Source organism: Zophobas morio, unplaced genomic scaffold, assembly GCF_036711695.1.
Source record: "Zophobas morio isolate AGI-343-1 ecotype UQ-CSIRO unplaced genomic scaffold, CSIRO_AGI_Zmor_V1 ptg000004l, whole genome shotgun sequence".
Taxonomy (NCBI): Eukaryota; Metazoa; Arthropoda; class Insecta; order Coleoptera; family Tenebrionidae; genus Zophobas; species Zophobas morio.
The window spans coordinates 3955866-3977884 of record NW_026972109.1 but is presented as its reverse complement, the minus strand read 5'-3'; the positions used below and the strand labels follow the sequence as shown (position 1 = coordinate 3977884).

Below are 22019 nucleotides of genomic sequence, written 5' to 3'. Positions count from 1 at the left end.
AAGCTATTCAAATAGTGCAACCTTCACAACTACATCGTTTTTTATACATTATTACACCCAATTTTAATTTATAATGACTGCATATGTAAAACAATTTTATCAACACTGCAAATACCGTTGCAAGTTTTATATGGCCTAATGTATTTTGAAACTTCAGTCTTTTATTTTGCGATTTTTAAATATTAGATTCTTCAATTTTTCACTATATTTAATAATAATAAAACAATATTCAGAACTTTTTTTTATCTAACGCCGCTTATTCTAGTCAGTTAGTATCTATACGTGCTTAATAGTCGAATTCTTTCGATGTATAAACATAAACAGTCGAAGTTAAGCATGCATTGATAACATATGTTCTTTGTAATACAAAAAATAGTTCTGCGATAAGAAAGTTTTCCACGTGTGCATTATTAAACGACGTTGGCTTAACCGAATTTAAAGATTGTCATTAATTATTCAGAAGCGACGAACATATACATTTTAATAGCATGCTCCTATCTGAATGACGTCAAACATATGTAAAATTTTAGTATAATGGCTATTGTAATTTTGGAGATTATTCAAACAAATTTACCACGTGATTTTTACGCATCATGGCCCACCAGAGCAGAAATATAAAAAATCACACTGTCGAATTTGTTTGCGATTTATTATTAATTCGTACGAGTCGAAGACGAGCGCTGATTGTTTGATAACACATAAAAGGAGACCACAATGTGGTTGGATTTTACGTCTGGTCTGAATTTACAAAATTCCATTTAATACAACTGCGACAAAAAATTAGACGTAAGTAGATGGAACTGTGTTCGGTAATAATTGTTTACGTTACATGTGAAATAAACGCATTATTACTTACGAGTGTGACAATAACCCGTTAGTTGCCATGTAAGCACAAAACTTTAAATTTCACCTATTCAAATGGTGCAACCTTCACACTACATCGTTTTTGATACATCATTACACCCAATTTTAATTTATAATGACTGCATATGTAAAACAATTTTATCAACATTGCAAATATCGTTGCAAGTTTTATTTGGCCACAAAACGTATCGATTTTGATCTAATCGGATCTAGGATCTAATCAGTTTCAAAAATAGACAAATCTCCATCATTTTCGGTTATTATTATTACCGATAATGTGAAGAGAGAGACAATATCGATGCAAAAGCAAGAGTGAGAAAGAAAGTCTTTTGAGCAAGTTATGCAGTTTCTAGGAGTTTTTCGAGCAAAGAATTTGTTGACGAAGTTGATGCCAAAAGGGTGTGGCGCTATTAAAATCCGATGACGTCATGCCGTCGCCATAGTAACGAATACAGGCGGTCTAATCAGTGGAAAATAAAGCTGCTAGTGAGTAGTTTTGCCAAAATAAACAAACTGTAGTGTGAAAAATTCGTCAAAATTTTCCTATATCTCGATATCGTACAAAGTGCAAAGCACACTATCATGTACGTTATTTTTTAAAACACTTGGCCTTCATTCAGTGTTGAGAAATGAAATATCTAAATTCCCTAGATAGTAAGTTTCATTGAAATTTTCTCCGGCGGCATCTTGGTGCCGTTTTATTGACAACTAATCCAACTCTGTTGACAACTTTTTGGGAAAATTTGACGCCAATTTTTGACGTCAGATTGGCGTTTTCAATGTATTATTTATGAATCAAAGTTACAACCGGTGTAATTTTTTCCCGATCTGTACTTTGATTCGTTTGATTGTGTCAACAAAATTTCCATATTTAATTTTCCGTTTTAAGGTCAGACCATAGTGCTCTGAAATGTTTACAGTCGTGCTAGAAAGAGAAAGTTTTTTTTGATAGTTGGCCAAATTTCGCTCGCCGGCGTCCCATTAAATAAACTACGACACTACTTGGTTGTGTAAAATGGTCGGACCACACTCAACGACTTCGGAGCAACGATCTTTTTTATTTATGTATTATTGAATAATTTTCAGCCAACGTGACATAATATTTTTAATCGCATCCCGTGCTTCTATAATTAAACGAAGTTTGGACCAAATACTACAACCGATCAGAATTCAGCCGGGATTATCTTATCGCCGGCAAAACACAGGTGCAATTCGAGCCTTTCATTAAATATATTTAGTATCCGAGTATGAGTAATAAAACAAAACATCGATGTTAAAAGTCACGTTTCTCTCACTAATTTTCCGCCGCTAATAGCGCTTTAATGTCGCAGGACCGAGGATCGATTCGGCGGTTTCTTCCAGTCGATCTTTCACAACGAAAACAATTACACAACATCCTCGATAGGGTTACAAGAAAAAAAACGAGATGCGTCGGCCGTGGAAATTTATCGCCGCCGTTTGACGTTTCAGGTCACGTGAGCATCACGAGATGTCAAACGATCAATAAATAAGCATGTTTTTATCATTGATTGACATCTATTATCGTTAACGAATCACGTGCTTCCATCGTCGACGAATTTAATTTCGAGCGTGATACGCAGTACCCTGCTCGCCTTGGGGGGCTGAAGTGACCTCGGCCAACGACTCGGGTTTTTCATTTTGAATTTGCAATTTTTTCAGACGCACGAATTGATTTGGGAACGAACACCGCTGGTATTTTAATTTTGGTTCGAGTTCACGGCAAGGTCACACCTACGTTTTCTCTTACGTCGCGTAAATATAAACAAGACGAACCGGAATTTCCTATTTGTTTAGTGCGAAATTTTGCGAATTATGCGGGGAGGGGTGGGATTGACGTCACGTTGGCGTGTGCGCACGTTTACACGGGGAATGAATTATGGATAAGGTGCAGTTTCCTGTAATTTTTGGGTTTCGGGAGGTTGCGGTCGGGAATGACGTCTTTGGCGCACGGTCGGGGGTACAGATGAGTGTGGTTGTATATAGCAATATCTTGATTACTGGTGGAGATATCTTTTTTGGGATGCAGATAAGAATCAGTGGTTCAGGTTTAAATCTCCCGATGAAGGTCTCTAAAATGTTGCGGTTTTTCCTGAGGCAGGTTACGTTTTTTATGGAGCGAGCCGTGATTTTTTACGTTTGTGTGTATATTAATGTCTAGGCCAAGTTTAACCGCTTATACAGGGTGGTCAATAAATTTCAAGCTCAAAACTAAGCCAAAGTGAGGAAGTGGAGGCGTTTCAAAGGCTGTGCGACAAGTGGATAACCTTTTATCCTTGTAAAGATCGACTTGAGTTTGTCTACCGCTTTAATAATCAATTCATTGCATTTTTCCATTACCTTGAAAATATCTGTATTTTATAAATAATTTTAAGACCGGCTTTCGAAGTTTTTTGAAAAAATATGCAAGTTTTTACAATTAGCATATTTTTTTCTGTTTTCAAAGCCGTTTTTGAAATGCAACTAAAAACACGTTATTTATGCTAGGTGTGGAAAATCAGTATGCATTTTTTTGAATTTTTTGTTTTGACTTTCAAATAATTTTTGCTTGTTAAGTAATAATTGGTAATTTTTAATTAGTTGTACGTACTTTGTTGGTAGATTTTCTTTCATTTAAAAATATTGATTTATATTTTATAATTCATAAGTTCGTCTTTTTTTTTCCAGAGAACTGTCGCATCTGTCGCTTGAATTTCCTTGTTTCGTTAAATAGTCGTTGAAATCAATTTTATTACTTCGTTATAGCCTCACTTTTTTGACAAAATTTGTCACTGTAAATACATTTTATTCTATTTTAGAACCATAATCTTATTTATAAGCACCCAAATGCGGGCTTAAATTGGCCTTTTTAGCACAAATCTGTCAAAAATTGCTAAGCAACAATTGATTGTTCATTTACTCTAATCAATTAATTATTCAAACACGCTTCGATATTCAACGTTTTTCTTAAGTTGGAAAAACAATATTTTATCAAATCATTACCTGACCGACTTCAAATTCTTCTAAACTTTCGTTTGAATAAACGTTTTCCGCTTCTTTAATTTACATTTTGAAAAACGAATTATCAAATAATCAACGTGGTATCCATAACAACATCAAAATAATAGCCAGCTATGTATTAAAATTCGCATCGGCACAATTCACACAGTCTTGCCGAAAATACTCAATATTTCGTTAAAAATAGTTTATAAACTAAAATAGAATAAAACGTTGTATGTACCACGTGCATAATTGTCGATTGTGGCACTCAGGAAATTAAAAGCCCTCCTTCGTCGGGCTTTAAACATTCCCTCGTGCCACAATCTCCCTGATTATGCCCTTAATACATAAATAACTATAGTGACAAAAGACGATATAAAATTAAATAGAGGTTTTTTGTCGCTTGTTAGTTATTAAATGGAAGTTTTTTTTTTTATCTAACGCGAAGGTACAAATCAGCAAAAATCAACTAAGCAGTTAAAAATGTTTGACGTATCAAAAATTATCGAAGTTTTTCAAAATCCTACATTTAAAGTGTTCGCAGCTAATTTTAGGTCTCCTGATCTTCTATTTTCGGATAAATCTAAACGAATCTGGCGTTTTGTTGCTGGATGAACTTGCAAAAATCTTTTGAGCTTTCAGCAAATTTGAAAAAGTCTTGAGTGCCACAGTGTTTGGGTACCCATGGTGTATTAATTTGGGAGCCCATGGATATATTTTTTTGTAAATTATTTAAACGAATTTTGGGGGACTTTGGTGTTCTATTTTTGGAAAATTCTGATCTGACTTGTTTTCGAGTTAATTTTCGGGACCCTGTTTTTTTTTGAAAAGTTTAAATTAATCTTGAGGTTCTAGGTATTCATGTTTGGAAAGTGCTTTGGAGTCTCTAGTCTTTTCTTATAATAATTGAATTAAATTTCTTAGAGGATACGTCATTTGCCAAAATCAGTCTTATATTAGCAGGTACTAGCCCCGCCCACCCACCCTCTATTTTCTTAGAGAATATGTCATTTGCCAGAATCAGTCTTAACAGGTTTAGTCATTAATCGTGTATAAAACTGATTTTGGCAAATAAGATACTCTGTAAGAAAAGAGAGGGAGGGTGGGCGGGGTTAGTACCTGCTAAGATAAGACTGATTTTGGCAAATCACATATTCCCTAAGAAAAGACAGGGCGGGTGGGCGGGGCTAGTACCTCTAAGATAAGATTGATTTTGGCAAATAACAGACCCTCTAAGAGAAGAGAGGGCGGGAAAAGGTCTTGTGTACCGCAGTGCTTGGGTACCCATGGTATATTGTTATGGGAGCCCACGGAAATTTTTTTATGTAAATTATGTAAAAGAATTTTGGTGTTCCATTTTTGGACAATTTTCACTCTTATCTTAGCAAGTACTAGCCCCTCCCACCCACCCTCTCTTTTCTTAGAGGATATGTGATTTGCCAAAATCACTCTTATCTTAGCAGGTAGTAGCCCCGCCCACCCACCCTCTCTTTTCTTAGAAGGTATGTCATCTGCCAAAATCGGTCTTATGTTAGCAGATACTAGCCCCGCCCACCCACCCTCTCTTTTCTTAGAAGGTATGTGATTTGCCAAAATCAGTTTTATCTTAGCAAGTACTGATAACTAACTTTTAATGCCTTAATGGATTTTTCTTTGATGTTTTTGGTTTACAATTTATAAACGTCTTATTAAATTTTTTTGTTAGTTTATTTATTAATAATAATGCACAAGTATTAATGACTAGTGCATTGTCGGAAATTTCATTTTTGAAAAAGTCGTCAAAAATTTTTGAAAAAATTCACGGTTATAGATCTTGACGTGCTGATTCCAAAAATATAGTGTGTTTAGGGTCACAGAGCAATATTTTCGAAATATTCGGAGTAAGATTTAAATTTTTTGAAATTTTTCAAAATTTCGATATTTCAGTGGGCGATTCTGGAAAAACGGTTGGAGTTATCGAAAAAATGAGACCGGAAGTGATTTCTGCGGGCCGAAATCTCCAAGAAAAGTGTTTAGTTGAATTTCGAAAATCGTCGAAAATGGGTCGAAATTTGCAGCGGGAAATTTCATTTTTCAAAAAGTCGTCTAAACTCTTGAAAAATTCAGGAATCTTGACGTGCTGATTCCAGAAATATAGCGGGATAAGATGTTAGATATATTCGGTTATGTAAATTATGTAAAAGAATTTTGGTGTTCCATTTTTGGACAATTTTCACTCTTATCTTAGCAAGTACTAGCCCCGCCCACCCGCCCTCTCTTTTCTTAGAGGGTATCTCATTCGCCAAAATCACGCTTATCTTAGCAGCTACTAGCCCCCTGGTTGTTATGGTTATGGTTCTAAAAAAAAATAAAAGGTGGAATTCAGTCACCATCGTTACCATCGTCAATAAGAAAGTAAACACGCAGTGTTGCCAATTTTACTTTTATAAAATTTAAAAAGAGTTTTTTTTATTATTTTTTTGGGACATAACGTACTGAAGAATCAATCCGCTATTTTCCACCCGGTATGGTGTTTTTAATTAATTTTTTTGATTGGGAATTTTAAACGACTGAGAAACTCCATATTTTTTTTAATGGCGAGATTTGGGTTAATACAAAAAAATAGTCTAGAGTTGTTTAGATGAACTTGCCTCGTCTCTTAAACACAATCGAACAAATCCAGTTTTTTCGAAAAATTATAAAATTAGATTTTGGAAAATTTTCATTGATTTATGCTACTACTATATGATTTTTTAAATTTGACGTAACGGGAGACTCTGGAAGCAAAAATGTGAAAGACGTAGAGAGCAGTTCAATTATTTTTTATATAAATGTCACTGTCATGGAGACACATTGAGGTTAAAACAACAAGGAAACAAGGCGGGTTCATAAACTACAACTACAGTTTAAATGACGTTTACTAAAAAAATTTGTCTACAGTTATTTAGACATAACTTCCCTCGCCCCTGAAACACAGGCGAACAAATACAGATTCGTCGAAAAATTATAAAATTTAATTCAAAATAAAGATATGTGTGGACTGTTAAAGTATAGATAAAAAAGCATGCTGTGCTTATGTTTCAAGAGAATTTTTCCGCAACAAAATTTTGTAGTGACGTCATCAACACTTTATCAAGGACACATATCAAGTTGAATAGGTGCACTGTAATAATAATAATAACGATAGGATTGTATATTCAAATTTTGGAGCTGTTCTTGATTTTATCAATAAAATAGATTGCCTCGTTCATTGATTTTTTTTGAGTCACCCCGTATAAGTAATTATAAAAAATAAGAATGCATTTATAAACCATGAGTATAGATTCATAATGTTTTACAAATTTTAGACAGGATTTATTCGGCAAAATTTTGAGATAACGTTATCAAATTTGTTTTTATGTTGTTATAAAATTTTGATTTTTTTCTAAAAATTTGGATGACTGGTAAAAACTCAACACGGATTCATAAATTACAAGTGCAGGGGTATCTTATACTATAAAATATAAATATCATTTTCTATTGCAAATTTTGGAGATGATGTCATTCCATTGTTGGTGGGGAGATTAGACAGATTTTGGTTAACTTTTTACCATTTGTACGATATTTTTAACATACATATAAAATTTGACCACAATCGGTCCAGTAGTTTCGGAGATTATTTGCCCAATAAAAATTGACACATACGACAGATAGACAGACGAAAGCAGAAGACCTAATTTTTCGTATTCTAGAGGGCATGAAATATCGAGAAAACATTAAAGTAGTCATTCGCTTGCGCTCGGTACAACATATCCTTTCAAAGCATCCGGTTTTGGGTTCAATGTTAAATTATACAATTTTGATTTTTTCCATTTTTTCCAAAAATCTAGTTGTGTAGGATGAAAAATCAACCACAAATATAAGAGTTTATGTTAATGGACAAAATTAAGTAACATTTACCATGCAAAATTTTTAGGTGACGTCATCACATTGTTGGTGGGGGTGATTAGATAAATTTTAGCTATAATATATACAAAATTTGATAATTGATCTATACAGACCACAGACAAGACGGAAACGGGAGACATATTTTTTCATAGTCTAAGGGCCATGAAAAATCAACAAAACATATTACAACACTTCCTTAGCTTACGGTCTGGAAGTAAAAAAGAACTTAAATATAAGGTAAAAAAATAAAGAATTTGTCTTTCGGAAAAAATATATAATCAACTGCGGAATTTTTGTAAAATACGAAAAAAACCTTGTCTCAAATTAAAAAAAATCATACACTAGTATAAAAGTTTATTATACAATTTGGATTTTTTTGCGAAAATCTGGATGTCTAGGGTAAAAAAATCAAGGCAGATTCATAAAGTACAAGTATATATCAAAACTGTTGGTTGGGGTGATTAGCCAGACAGCAAATAAGGCGGAAACGGAGGACCTATTTTTCCTGGACTAGCGGCTATGAAACGTCGAGAAAATATACTGCATTTCCTTAGCTTACGGTTGGAAGTACAAAAGTACAAATACAACACTGTATAAGAAAACAATATTTCTTTCGTAAAAACTCATGTTTTTTTGTATTTTGCAGTTTGTAGAATACGAAAATGACGGCTTTTTGTTTTTGCGGAAATCTGGATGTCTAGGGTAAAAAATCAAGGCAGATTCATAAAATACAAGTATAGGAGTAGGTTATTTTATAAAGAAGTTTCAATGACCTTTACGAAAAAATTGTTGATTGAGGTGATTAGCCAAATTTTGGTTGGCATTTCAGTCCAGTAGTCTCAAAGATTATCTGTCTAATAAAAATCGACACAAACACCAAACAACGCGGAAACGGAAGACCGATTTTTTCATAGTCTAGGGGCATGAAACGTCGAGGAAACATGTTACACTTCCTTAGCTTACCCGCCGGAAGTAAAAAAGAAGTTAAAAATAAGCCAAGAAAATAAATAATATTTCTTTCGGAAAAATATATATAATCAACTGCGGCATTTTTGTAGAATACGAAAAAAAAGCTTGTTTCCAGAGCTTCCACTTATCTCAAATTAAAAAATCATACACTAGTATAAAAGTTTATTATACAATTTTGAATTTTTTTGCGAAAATTTGGATGTCTAGGGTAAAAAATTAAGGCAGATTCATAAAGTACAAGTATAGGAGTATGTTATTTTATAAAGTAGTAAAATGACGTTTACAAAAAAAATGTTCAGAGGACGTCATCAAAATTGTTTGCCAAATTTTGATTGTCATTTCAGTCTAGTAGTCTCAAAAATTATCTGTCTAATAAAAATCGACACAGACGATAGAGAAGACGGAAACGGCAGACCTATTTTTCATACTCTAAGAGTCAAGAAAACATATTACAACACTTCCTTAGCTTACGTTCCAGAAACAAAAAAGAAGTTAAAAATAAGCAAAGAAAATAAATAATTTCTTTCGGAAAAAATATATAACCAACTGCGGCATTTTTGTAGAATACAAAAAAAAACTTGTTTCCGGAGCCTCCACTTATCTCAAATTAAAAAAATCATACACTAGTATTAAAGTTTATTATACAATTTTCATTTTTTTTGCGAAAATCTGGATGTCTGGGGTAAAAAATCAAGACAGATTTATGAAATACAAGTATAGGAAGGAGTATGTTATTTTATAAAGTAGTTTAAATGACGTTTAAAAAAAAAATGTTCAGAGGACGTCATCACAATTGTTAGCCTAATTTTGATTGGCATTTCAGTCTAGTAGTCTCAAAAATTATCTGTCTAATAAAAATCGACACAGACGACTGAGAAGACGGAACGGCAGACCTATTTTTTCATAGTCTAAGAGCCATGAAACGTCAAGAAAACATATTACAACACTTCCTTAGCTTATACGTTCCGGAAGCAAAACAGAAGTTAAAGATAAGCCAAGAAAATAAATAATATTTCTTTAGGAAAAAATATATAATCAACCGCGGCATTTTTGTAGAATACGAAAAAAAAAGCTTGTTTCCGGAGCCACCACTTATCTCAAATTAAAAAAATCATAGACATTTCAGTCTAGTAGTCTCAAAAATGATCTGTCTAATAAAGCTCGACACAGACGACAGAGAAGATGGAACGACGGACCTATTGTTTCATATTCTACGAGCCATAAAACGTCAAGAAAACATATTACAACACTTCCTTAGTTTACGTTCCGGAAGCAAAAAAGAAGTTAAAAATAAGCGAAGAAAATAAATAATATTTCTTTCGGAAAAAATATATAGCCAACTGCGGCATTTTTGTAGAATACGAAAAAAAACTTGTTTCCAGAGCCTCCACTTACCTCATATTAAAAAAATCATACACTAGTATTAAAGTTTATTATTCAATTTTCAATTTTTTTTGCGAAAATCTGGATGTCTAGGGTAAAAAATCAAGGCAGATTCATGAAATACAAGTATAGGAGTATGTTATTTTAGAAAGTAGTATAAATGACGTTTACAAAAAAAATGTTCAGAGGACGTCATCAAAATTGTTAGCCCAATTTTGATTAGCATTTCAGTCTAGTAGTCTCAAAAATTATCTGTCTAATAAAAATCGACACAGACGACTGAGAAGACGGGAGCGGCAGACCTATTTTTTCATAGTCTAAGAGCCATGAAACGTCAAGAAAACATATTAGGACACTTCCTTAGCTTACGTTCCGGAAGCAAAAAAGAAGTTTTAAGTAAGCCAATAAATATTTTTTTCGGAAAAAATATATAATCAACTGCGGCATTTTTGTAGAATACGAAAAAAAAACTTGTTTCCGGAGCCTCCACTTAACTCAAATTAAAAAAATCACACACTAGCATTAAAGTTTATTATACAATTTTCAATTTTTTTGCGAAACTCTGGATATCTAGGGTAAAAAATCAAGGCAGATTCATAAAGTACAAGTACAGGAGTATGTTATTTTATAAAGTAGTTTAAATGACGTTTACCAAAAATTGTTGGTTGGGATGACTAGAGGCTACGAAACGTCGAGAAAAGATATTACATTTTCTTAGCTTACGGTCGGAAGTAAAAAAGAACAAATACAACATTGTATAAGAAAACAATATTTTTTTCATAGAAATTCATGTTTTTTTTGTATTTTGCAGTTTGTAGAATACGAAAATGACGGTTTTTTGTGGTGGCTGAGTCACTTTTTGGACGTACATAAGTTGTGATTGAAATTTCACATCTTCAAAGAACATCTAATAGACAAAGTAATCGGTTTGGTAGTTAAGCCGTGAAAGTAAATAAGTTTGTAAAGTAAAAATGACACTAAATTAAGAACTGGATTCAGGATACACACGATCTGTACCTTGGAGACAGGGAAATTGCTGAAAATTTGATGATTCTTGTTTTCGTGGTATCATCGATCGCAAAAAATAGGACAACCTGTCAGATTATTTAACACCCAGTTTGGTAACTCATGTGTTAAATATTTAACCAGTAGAGGACATCCGCACGATAAATTTACTTAAACAAATTTTGAACTGATGTCATGAATTTTTGGCAGAGGATAAATAATTTAAACTGCATCTAAACCTTCGTATTATGCCCGAAATTATGCATTCGATTTACAAAATATTTCAAACGATACCGGTCCAATTTAAATCAACATGCAGCCGAATCTCCATTATAATTCCATTCTTCTTCCCCAGATGCAATTCCAATGATGAATTGGGCAGACCGAAAGACGAACGAGGTGTTTACCAATGCTGTGACACGTAAGTTCGCGACTTTACAATTGTAATAACTTCCACGATTTGCCTTGCAGAAACTTGAATTTCTCGACGGCCACCTGCAGCGAGGACGACTCCGAATACGGACCGTACAAAAAGAACAAAGTAACCAGGGTACGCTTCCAGGCTTTCGTTGCGCCACATCTAACTCGTGCATTTTCAGCAAGACCCAATGTCACATCGAATAATCGAGAAGCGGCGCCGAGACCGAATGAACAACTGTCTTGCCGACCTGTCCCGCCTCATCCCCACGGAATACCTCAAGAAGGGCCGAGGCAGGATCGAGAAGACCGAGATCATCGAGATGGCAATAAAACACATGAAGTACCTCCAGCAGGAGCACGGCAGTCCGTCCGAGCACTACCGGTAATTAGCGAAATTGAAAAAGGGTGATTTTGATGGGGTTTTGCAGAATGGGGTACCAGGAGTGCATGTCGGAGACCATGCGGTTTATGGTGGAGGTCGAAGGGCATTTTCCTCGAGAAGGACTCTGTGTGCGCATCCTCAACCACTTACAGAAGCACTGCGAGAGCTTGTCGAGGATGTCGCATCAGTCTCCTGCCACCCCCAGCCAACCTGCAGTCGAGCACAGGAATTTGCAAGAAGTGGCGGGGAACCTGCAGGTGCAGGGGTCTGATTATCAGGCGCCTAAAACTGAGCCAAATAACAATAATGGTTCGTTCACAGTTAGACTGAATGATGTGGAAAGCTATGACAAACATCCTGAGTGTAATGGGAATGGGGTTTCCTATAAATACAAGACCAACATTAAGATGAGGTTCAGTCAGGATGTGAACGAGGGGATTAAGCGGCAGAAAGTGGAGAATGGACGCAGGGAGTCGGTCACCAGCGTGGAAAACCAAAGGTATAGATTTTTCACCAACACCGCAATTTATCTAGAAAATACATCACCAAATGTATGCTAAATTAAGCGTAGAAATCCCACTATAAACAAAAACTTTGCTCCACGCTTTGTTCTTGTCACACCAAATAAAGTATTTTTCCAAGGCCTACTCTTAAAGTACACTTTATGTTTTTGTGTTTTATTCATCGGAAACATTCGACACTCGGCGAAACGCCTCGTTCACCAAATTTTCCGCTCATTGATAAAATCGATCTTTATTCAATAAATTTTTTATCATCAGAACAATAAATTTGCATCCAAATTTGAATTTGCTGACGTTAGTTATAGATCTTTTTAATTTATATTAAAAAAAAGTAATAAAATTTAAGAACGTGTTAGTTTTATCAAACATCAAACTAAAGTGAACCTTGGGTTCACGTTGTAGTCAGAAGTTGTAGACATAATTCAAGGTAATTCCACTCTATTGAACTCTGATTAGAAACAACCCGCCCTTTGAGTCCCATCTTAAATCGATTTCGTACAGTCTGATAAAAGAGTTTTAGGTTCGATGTAATGACAATAAAAAAATTAGAAATAGAAATTTGTTCTAGAAGTGTTTATGATCCTCCTTCAAGCTTTTGACGCTCAAAGATTGTAAATCTAAATCCGTTGTCCAAGTCATAATTTTATATAGTGGAGCTAATTTCAGCGTAATGTACTATCGCACGCAAAAGTATTGTCGGTACGCAGCAGCGAGGGGTATTAAGCTCCTCCGCCTTTTCTCTGCGGGTTGCCATAATTCCCTAAACACTCAGGTGGAATAAAATGGACAAGGATTAAAGTTGAAATTTTCAATTTCTATTTTTTTTTTGCCTTCTCGTTTTTAGATTATCACATTTTATACCAATATAGGAGTACTGGTTTTTGGAGGACGCCGGGGCTCGAAAATTTTAGAATACAGTAATGTTGAGCCCGCCTAGATTTAATAATGATAAACTAAAAATTGTCATTACCCAAAATAATATTCAGAACGTTTTAGAACAATTTGCTGCATGCTTAATTGTCGCATTCTTTCGATGTATAAACATAAACAATTGAAGTTAAGCAGGTATGTTTTTACTTTATAGGCGAGGGAAGATCTGTCTAAATAACTTTGGACCATTTTAATGTGTTTTTTTTTTATATAAAAAAATCTTCGGGGCCTCTTGTGTTTTGTTTTTAAAATATTTTTAAAAAATCTCAAGGATTCGTGGAGTTCTTTATTTGGAAAGAATTTTACAGAATCTTAGGAACTCCTAGCGTCATTTTTTTAAATATGTGATGTTTCGTTTTTGAAGGAGAAATCAGAATATTGTCAAAACCTAAAAATTGAAAAATCGGGAATTTTAAAAATCTAAAAACTCCAAAAATCCAAAAATTGAAATATCGAGTAAGTAAAAAATCAAAAAGACAAAGTCGAAAAATAAAAAATTTAAAAACCAAAATCTTGAAAAATCCCAAAAATTAAAGAAAGAAATCCAAAAATCAGAAAATCAAAAAATCGATTCCGAGAAATTGAGAAAACGAAAAATCCAAAAATTTAGAAACGCCAGAAATTAAAAAATTGAAGAATCGAAAAACTGCAAACTCGATAATCGAAAAACTGAGAAATCGAGAAATGGCAAATTCAAAATTGAAAACTTTAAACTTAAAAAACCCGACAAATCGAAAATTGAAAAATCGAAACAACAAAGAAGTGAAAAATCTAAAATTTAAAAATTCGAAAAATCAAAAAACTGAAAAATCGAAAAATGTAAGATTTAAAGTCGCAATATTTTGAAAAATCGAATAAGAAAAAAAAACAAAGTCGAAAAATCTAAAAATTTAAAAATCGAAATGCATATTGAAAAATTCCAAAACTTAAAAATTGAAAATTTGAGAAATCGAAAAATTGAGAAATCCAGAAATCGGAAAGTCGAAAAATTAAAACTGAAACGCTGAAAAATTGGAAAGTCGAAATGATGAACTATCGAAAAACTGAGAAATCGAGAAGTCGAAGGATCGAAAAATTGAAAAATGGAAGTGGGTAAAAATCGAAAAATGGGAAAATTCTAAATTGAAAAAATTGAACTTAAAAAAAACGATAAACCGAAAACGTGAAAACTCGAAACATCGAGAAATTGAAAAATTAATTCCGAAAAATTGAAAAACCGGAAAATCTAAAAACGAGAAGGCGAAAATTCGAAAGAGAATCGTTAAATCGAAAACCGAAAAATTGGCATATTGAAAAACTGAAAAATTCATTTCGAAAAATTGAAAAATCTAAAAACGAGAAGGCAAAAATCGCAAGATTGAGAAATCGAAACAACAAAAAAGTGAAAAATCTAAAATTTAAAAAATCGAATAATAATCAAAACATCAATAAATCGAAAAATCAAAAACTGAAAAGTCGAAAAATGTAAAAATTAAAAAGTCGCAATATTTTGAAAAATCGAATAAGCAAAAAATAAAAAAAAAACAAAGTCGAAAAATCTAAGAATTTAAAAATTGAAATACATATTGAAGAATCCCAAAATTTAAACATTAAAAATTTCAGAAATAGAGAAATCGGAAAGACGAAAAATCGAAGAGTCAAAAAGTAAAAAATCGATTAATTGAGAAATTCAGAAATCGAAAAATCCATAAATTTAGAAACACCAAAAATTGAAACGTTGAAAAATTGGAACATCTAAAAAATGAATTAAAACTGAGAAATTGAAATCCAAAAATTAAAAAATCGTGAAATCGAAAGATCGAAAAATTTAGAAATAGAAGTGGCTAAAAATCGAAAAATTGGAAAATCCAAAAGCCAAGGAGTGGAAAAATCGAAAAATCCATAATTTAGAAAATCGGAAAATTGAAAAAATCGAAAAGCCAAGGTGTCAAAAAATTTTGAAAAACGGAGAAATAAAAAAATTCAAAATTTAAAAAATTGGAAGTTGAAAAATCGAAAAACTGAAAAGTCGAGATGAAAAATTCCGAAACTGAAATAACGAAAAATTGGGAAATCGAAGAATGGAAACATCGGAATATCCATAAATCGAAAAAATAAAAAAAATATAAAAAATCGATAAAATGAAAAAACTGGAAAATCCAGAAATTGAAAAATTCCCAAAATTGAAATGTTGCAAAGTCGGAAAGTCGAAAAATTTTTAAAATCCAAAAACCGAAATGCCAAGAATTGGAATAAAAATTCGTAAAATTGAAAATATAAAAAATCAATAAACTGAAAGGTCAAAAATTTGAAAATTCGGAAACTTGAAAAATATAAATATCGAAGATTTGAAAAAATGAAAAATCGAAAAGTTGGAAAAATCGAAGAATCGGGAAATCGAATCAATAAAAAATCTAAAAATTGAAAGATATAACACTTCAAAATCGAAAAATTGCTAAATCCAAAAGCCGAAAATTCAAAAAATCGGAAAATTGAAAAATCGAAAAGCCAAGAAGTCAAAAAATTGAAAAACGGAGAAATCAAAAAATTCAAAATTTAAAAAATTGGAAAATTGAAGAATCAAAAACTGAAAACTCGAGAAATTGAAAAATTCCGAAACTAAAATGACAAAAATTTGCGAAATCAAATTATCGAGAAATCGAACAATGGAAACATCGGAATCATCCATAAATCGAAAAAAAAAAAGAAATAAAAATTGAAAAAATGAAAACCGAAAAATCGGAACATCCAAAATTTGAAAAATCCAGAAAGTGAAAAATTCCCAGAATTGAAATGGAATCAAAACATTCTAAATAGAAAAATTGAAAAATCAATCAAGGATCAATAATTAGAAAATTAGAAAACTTGAAAAATATAAATATCGAAGATCTGAAAAAGTGAGAAATTGGAAAATTAGGGAATCGAAAAACTGAAAACTCGAGAAATTGAAAAATTCCAAAACTGAAATAACGAACAATCGGAAAATCGAAAAATTGGAAAAGCAAAAAGACAAAAAGCCGAAAATTCGAAAAATCGAAAAACCGAAAAATCCAAAATTTAAAAAATTGGAAAATTGAAGAACCAAAAAACTGAAAACTCGAGAAATTGAAAACTTCCGAAACTGAAATGACGAAAAATTGAGAAATCAAATTATCGAGAAATCGAACAATGGAAACATCGGAATATCCATAAAGTGAGAAAATTAAAAAAAAAATCGAAAAAATTAAAAAACTGCAAATTGAAAAATCCAGAAATTGAAAAATTCGCCAAATTGCAATGAAAAGACGACACATTTTTAAAATCCAAAAACCGAAATTCCAAGAAATGGAATCAAAAAATCGTAAAATTGAAAAATCAATAAACCGAAAGATCAAAAATTTGAAAATATCGAAAACTTGAAAAATATAAATAACGAAAATCTGAAAAACTGAAAAATCGGAAAGTACGAAAAATTAAAAAAAAAATAAAAGTTTAAAATATCGAAAAATCGAAGAGTCGGGAAATCGAATCATCAAAAAATCCAAAAACTGAAAGATTTAAAACTTTAAAATCTAAAAATTGCTAAATCCAAAAGCCGAGAAGTCGAAAAATTGAAAAATCCAAAATTTAGAAAATCAAAAAATTGAAAAATCGAAAAGGCGAGAAGTCGAAAAGTTGAAAAAGCGAGAAATCAAAAAATTCAAAACTTTAAAATTGGAAAATGAAGAATCGAAAAACTGAAAACTCGGGAAATTGTAAAACTCCAAAACTGACGAAAACCGGAAAATTGAAAAATCGGAAAATCAAAAAGTCGAAAAGCCGAAAATTCGAACCGAAAAATCCAAAATTTAAAAAATTGGAAAATTGAAGAACCGAAAAACTGAAAACTCGAGAAATCGAAAAATTTCGAAACTGAAATGACGAAAAATTGGGAAATCAAATTATCGAGAAATCGGGCAATCGAAGAATGGAAAAAGCGTTATTTCAATAAATCAAGAAAATAAAAAAATAAAAAATCGAAAAAACTGAAAATAAAAAAATCAGAACATCCAAAAATTGAAAAATCCAGAAATCTAAAAATTCCCAAAATTGAAATGTTGAAAAATCGGAAAGTCGAAAAATTTTTTAAATCCAAAAACCGAAATGCTAAAAAATGGAATCAAAAAATCGTAAAATTGAAAAATCAAACTGAAAGATCAAAAGTTTGAAAATTCGAAAACATGAAAAATATAAATGTCGAAGACCTGAAAAAATGAAAAATCGAAAGTGCAAAATTAAAAAAATTGAAAAATCGAAGCATCGGAAATCGAACAATCGAAGAATGGAAACAGCGGAATATCCATAAATCAAGAAAATAAAAAAAAATCGAAAAAATGAAAAATCGGAAAGTTGAAAAATTTTTAAAATCCATAAACCGAAATGCTAAGAAATGGCGTCAAAAAATCGTAAAATTGAAGAATAAAAAAATCAATAAACTGGAAGATAAAAAATTTGAAAACTTGAGAATTTGAAAAATATAAATATCGAAGTACGAGAAATCGAAAAGTGTAAAATTGAAAAAATTGGAATATCGAAAAATCCAAAAATTGAAAGATATAAAACTTAAAAATCGAAAAATTGCTAAATCCAAACGCCGAGAAGCTGAAAAATCGAAAAATCCAAAATTGAGAAACGGAGAAATCAAAAAATTTAAAATTTCAAAAATCGGAAAATTGAAGAATCGAGAAATTGAAAAATCGAGAAAGTGTTAAATTCCAAAAGTGAAATGAAAAAAATCGGAAAATCGAAAAACCGAAAAGATGAATTATCGAAGAACTTAAAAAATTTATTCGGAAAAATCGAAAGAAAACCGTTAAATCGAAAAACGAGAAAGATTGAAAAATCGAAAAAACAAAAAAGTGAAAAATCTAAAATTCAAAAATTCGAAAAATTGAAAGCACTGAAAACATAAGCAAATTGAAAAATCAAAAAACTGAAAGATGTAAGATTTAAAAACTGACAATATTTTGAAAAATCGAATACGTGAAAAATCAAAAACACAGAAAGTCGAAAAATCGAAAATTTTAAAAATCTACATATTTAAAAGTCCCAAAATTGAAATACATAGAAGATAAATAGAAGCTAATTTTTATATATTTCATTATTTGAAATGTGCAAAAGTACAGCATTCCCTATGAATACGACCGTGACAGTTTCGGTTTGATATAAATAGAAATCCTGGAATTTGTGTACTATCACGTTATCAGCTTTTTTATGTCCGACGCTTGTGTAGTAACAGTTAAAACACTCAACGATAAGTAAAAACGAGAAAGAAAAAAACGTTGAAGTCGTGCTAGTGCAACATTTTATTTTCGCTTCCTTTAGAAAGCCCGAAAAGAAATGGCACAAGTTGGTCTCCATTAGAATGAATAGAAGGATCAAATTGGGTTCGTATAATTTCTGCTGTGATTTAAATTAGGAAAAATATTTGTCTCAAATACAACACTAAATTACGAAATTGTGTTATTCGCGAAAAAAGTCATGTGATGTATACGCCTCGCTTGAACTTTCTTCTTTCCTGATTATTACACATACTTAAAAATAACGTAAAATAACGAAGTAAACAATTTTTACAACGCAAGATTTTTATGGACCTTCAAAGGGCGCTATTTTAGTGCACCAACTGAGGCAATTTTTTCAGTTTCAATACACATTTCATACTATTTAAATATGTCACTCCACAAATAGCCCATGATTGTTAAAAACAAGCACATTTTTTGTGGTTGTTTATCTGCAAAGGCCATCAAATCCGACTTATCTGCGGACCGTTTTATTTATATCAAGTCCTGTGTAACATTTCAAAAAATAAATAAATAAACTGGGCGCAAAGTTCACGGTGACGTTTCGACTTTTGTTTACTGTGTAAACTCCTGTCAAAATATTAAAGTGACTTAAGTCATCTACTGTTTTTTCAGTTCAAGCCGCAGCTCTCCCCCCAGCAGCGAACTCCTGACCAGAATCTCAGAGCACGAGAATTCGCGAATTTCTCCGACCGAAAGCAACTCCTCGTTAAACCAAATGAAGATCGAGTCCATCCCCCGCAACGAGCTGCGCCCCTATTCCCCCATCACCCGGAGTTCGCTGGACAAAGGGAACTTCAACGTCCCTATATTCGTTTTGCACGCAAAAGGGTCCTACTATATCCCGCTAACCATGGACTATAAGTCGCTGTTGCCGCACCTGCGCAACTACGACCTAGTGGACGTGCCTGGTGCGCACAACGTCGTTCTGCATCCAGTGACCATCAACGTCAATTTTCAACCCAATTACGTTAATGGGAAATACAAGTCGGAATATAATAACAACTGGAATTGAATCGGTGATTTGTCGACGAGGTTTTATAAGGCTGTGAAGGTCAGGAAAATTTTTAAGACTGATATAAAATTTATATAGTCTAAAAATTAGGGGAGTCGTTATTTTTAGATTTTACATTTGTAAGTTGGTAGTTGCAGCGACGCGACAAGTGCAATAGCAACCTTCAAAAACGAACAGTATTGTGTTGAAGGTAGTTTCAAACAGTATTCACGGTTGGTATTACTGTTGGAAAGCTACTACCGAGTTTGCAACTGCTGAAATAATTTTACCAATATGCTACTTGTTAATTCATAGTATTTTAAAAAACGTACTTCTGTGTAACTTTTATAATAATAAAGGACTATTGTTTAATAAAATCGGTTCGATTTTATTCGCTGTAAGAACAAATCAGTGTGTAAAAACACCCGCAACGACTCAGTTTACTAAAGTATTTGGTAAACCTGGCAGTGTCCCGGTAGATCAAATTAAGGTTGTTTTCTTCAGGTTCTAGAGTGATTAAGGCATCTTGGATTTCTTCGTCCACTGTGACGTACAACGTCCTCGCACCGATCACGTCGGTGTTATTTTTACAACCAAAATATAACACTAAGTCTAGTTGCTTCTTATCATACCAGTCATAGTCCCCCAGCAGCTGAAATCAACGTTAAGTCACTTTAGTTAAGTCATTGTGGCAGCGCCCCCAGTGGCGACAAAACCAACTACACTTACCGCATAGCAACCCGGTGTCCATTTCTGAAGCTCAAACTTCACACTAGACGTTTCTTCAGTAAATTCTAGCCCGGTGAAGCTTTGCAATAAAGTAAACATCTGTTTACTTTGAAACAGTTGCAAAAATCTTTGAAGAACCGACGGTAAGTCATTGGTTTTTGCAACTTCGTAACAATAGCGATTAGGAGGACCTACTTTAACCCAACTTAGACTATCAGAGGTTAAGATTAGTGATATTTCGTTGAAAGACTCCTGTTTTAGGAAATTTTTGAGGGAGATTTCTGAATGTTGTTCAAAATATTCTTGAATGTCTTCAGTTATGTCGCTTTCTAAGTACTCGTCGCAGATCCAGGAAGATAATTCGCTGTCAAAATTAATCTGTTTGTAAATTTTATCCCCATATAGTCCTTCTGGATATGGTTGGAATTGGGGAGATTCATAAACTGGTGGACTTTCAGTATGAAACCACCCGTTAATACTTAGCCTGGTGTCCCCAAAACTCGTAACTTCAGCTACCTGATGATATGAATCATTTGTTACTTGGAAAAATACAAATTGATTGTTAGTTGGATATATGTTTCGGACCACTTTCAACGGATGTCCGTCTTCATTTTTATTTAGTAGTTGGAGCGCCCCTCCTTTATTTTCGTCCCATCCCTCTGGATTCGTTAAATATAAAATAAAAGCGACCATACGGTCCCCCCTCTGGTCATCATGAACCAACAAATAATCAGTATTATTGTACAAGCTACACGTTGCCGAAATATGCGTTAATTTCAACCCCGTGACTTCAGCAACCCACTTCATCACATCATTTTCCAAGAACTTATAAACAGAAGTTATATATTCATGCTCATCCAAATATTTCAAATCCTTTGACTGCGAAAATTCATACAAATCCATACTTCTCAAATTCCAATCAACGTCGTTAAATTCTTGCCTCACGTCCCCCAAAATATTCGAATTATCCAGAAAATTATCAACCACACAAACTTTGAACGGACTCGCCATCAAATCAGTCCCATTTCGCAAAAATTCGCTACCTTTGAGCCACGACTTGGCAAATTCGCTCTTGTAACTCACATCCAACAAACTTTTCCTAATTTCTGGCGCCAATTTGATCTTCTTGTGGGGGTTTTCGTCGGGGTTTCGGCTACATGTGGGCATTAAATGATCTATTTAAAATAAAAACTACATTCAGGTGGTTTTAGTTACTCACAGCCTTGTACTGAATGTTTTGGTTCTGTGGTGACGATTTTGCAGTCGTCGTCCCACTTATCACAGTCCACTTCAGGTTCGCTTTCGGATTCTTCTTCAACATCTTCCTCTTCTTCCTCGCTAGTACTAATTGTCAGTTTTCGTTTATTTGCTACAATTTCACGATTAGTATTAATGAAGGGTTTTAGTTTAAACAGACCGTTTTCTTTGTCCATGTTGTTTATAAAATTAGAACTATTCTATTTTAAACAAAAACCTAACCTCAAAATATACACACGTGTCGTTTTCGACCGGTCAAAGTTGGCCCTGCCTACTGATTGGCTTGGACAGTGGCGTGCCGCTTTAGCGAAATCGATGTAGTCGGAAAGTAAGAAATTCTTTACTTTAAGAATTTACCATTTTAG

At 33.0% G+C, this 22019-nt stretch overlaps 2 protein-coding genes across 2 annotated transcripts in view; one reads left to right on the top strand and one right to left on the bottom strand.

Annotated features, from left to right (window-relative positions):
* Window positions 1–20045, top strand: part of Cwo (clockwork orange) — a 26118-nt gene extending 6073 nt beyond the window's left edge. Inside the window, exons 2-6 of the mRNA XM_064067601.1 lie at window positions 11480–11545; window positions 11596–11674; window positions 11724–11926; window positions 11973–12425; window positions 19290–20045. Coding sequence (XP_063923671.1) covers window positions 11480–11545; window positions 11596–11674; window positions 11724–11926; window positions 11973–12425; window positions 19290–19689 — 1201 coding nt within the window. The 3' untranslated portion in view covers window positions 19690–20045. The remainder of the gene's footprint in view (window positions 1–11479; window positions 11546–11595; window positions 11675–11723; window positions 11927–11972; window positions 12426–19289) is intronic.
* LOC135137828 (prolyl 3-hydroxylase OGFOD1) lies at window positions 20033–22019 on the bottom strand. Its single transcript, XM_064067583.1, has 4 exons — window positions 21815–22019; window positions 21617–21766; window positions 20398–21572; window positions 20033–20320 (listed from the first exon to the last, which is right to left on the bottom strand). Exons 1-4 carry the CDS (start codon window positions 21828–21830, stop codon window positions 20057–20059), a joined length of 1605 nt encoding a protein of 534 aa, XP_063923653.1. The 5' UTR covers window positions 21831–22019; the 3' UTR covers window positions 20033–20056.

Bases quoted from the DNA above. Each gene is read 5' to 3' on its own strand.
- LOC135137828 (XM_064067583.1), bottom strand. The intron at 21,573-21,616 runs GTGAGTAACTAA...TATTTTAAATAG, and splicing joins AAAACATTCAGTACAAGGCT to ATCATTTAATGCCCACATGT. The intron at 20,321-20,397 runs GTAAGTGTAGTT...CGTTGATTTCAG, and splicing joins GGACACCGGGTTGCTATGCG to CTGCTGGGGGACTATGACTG.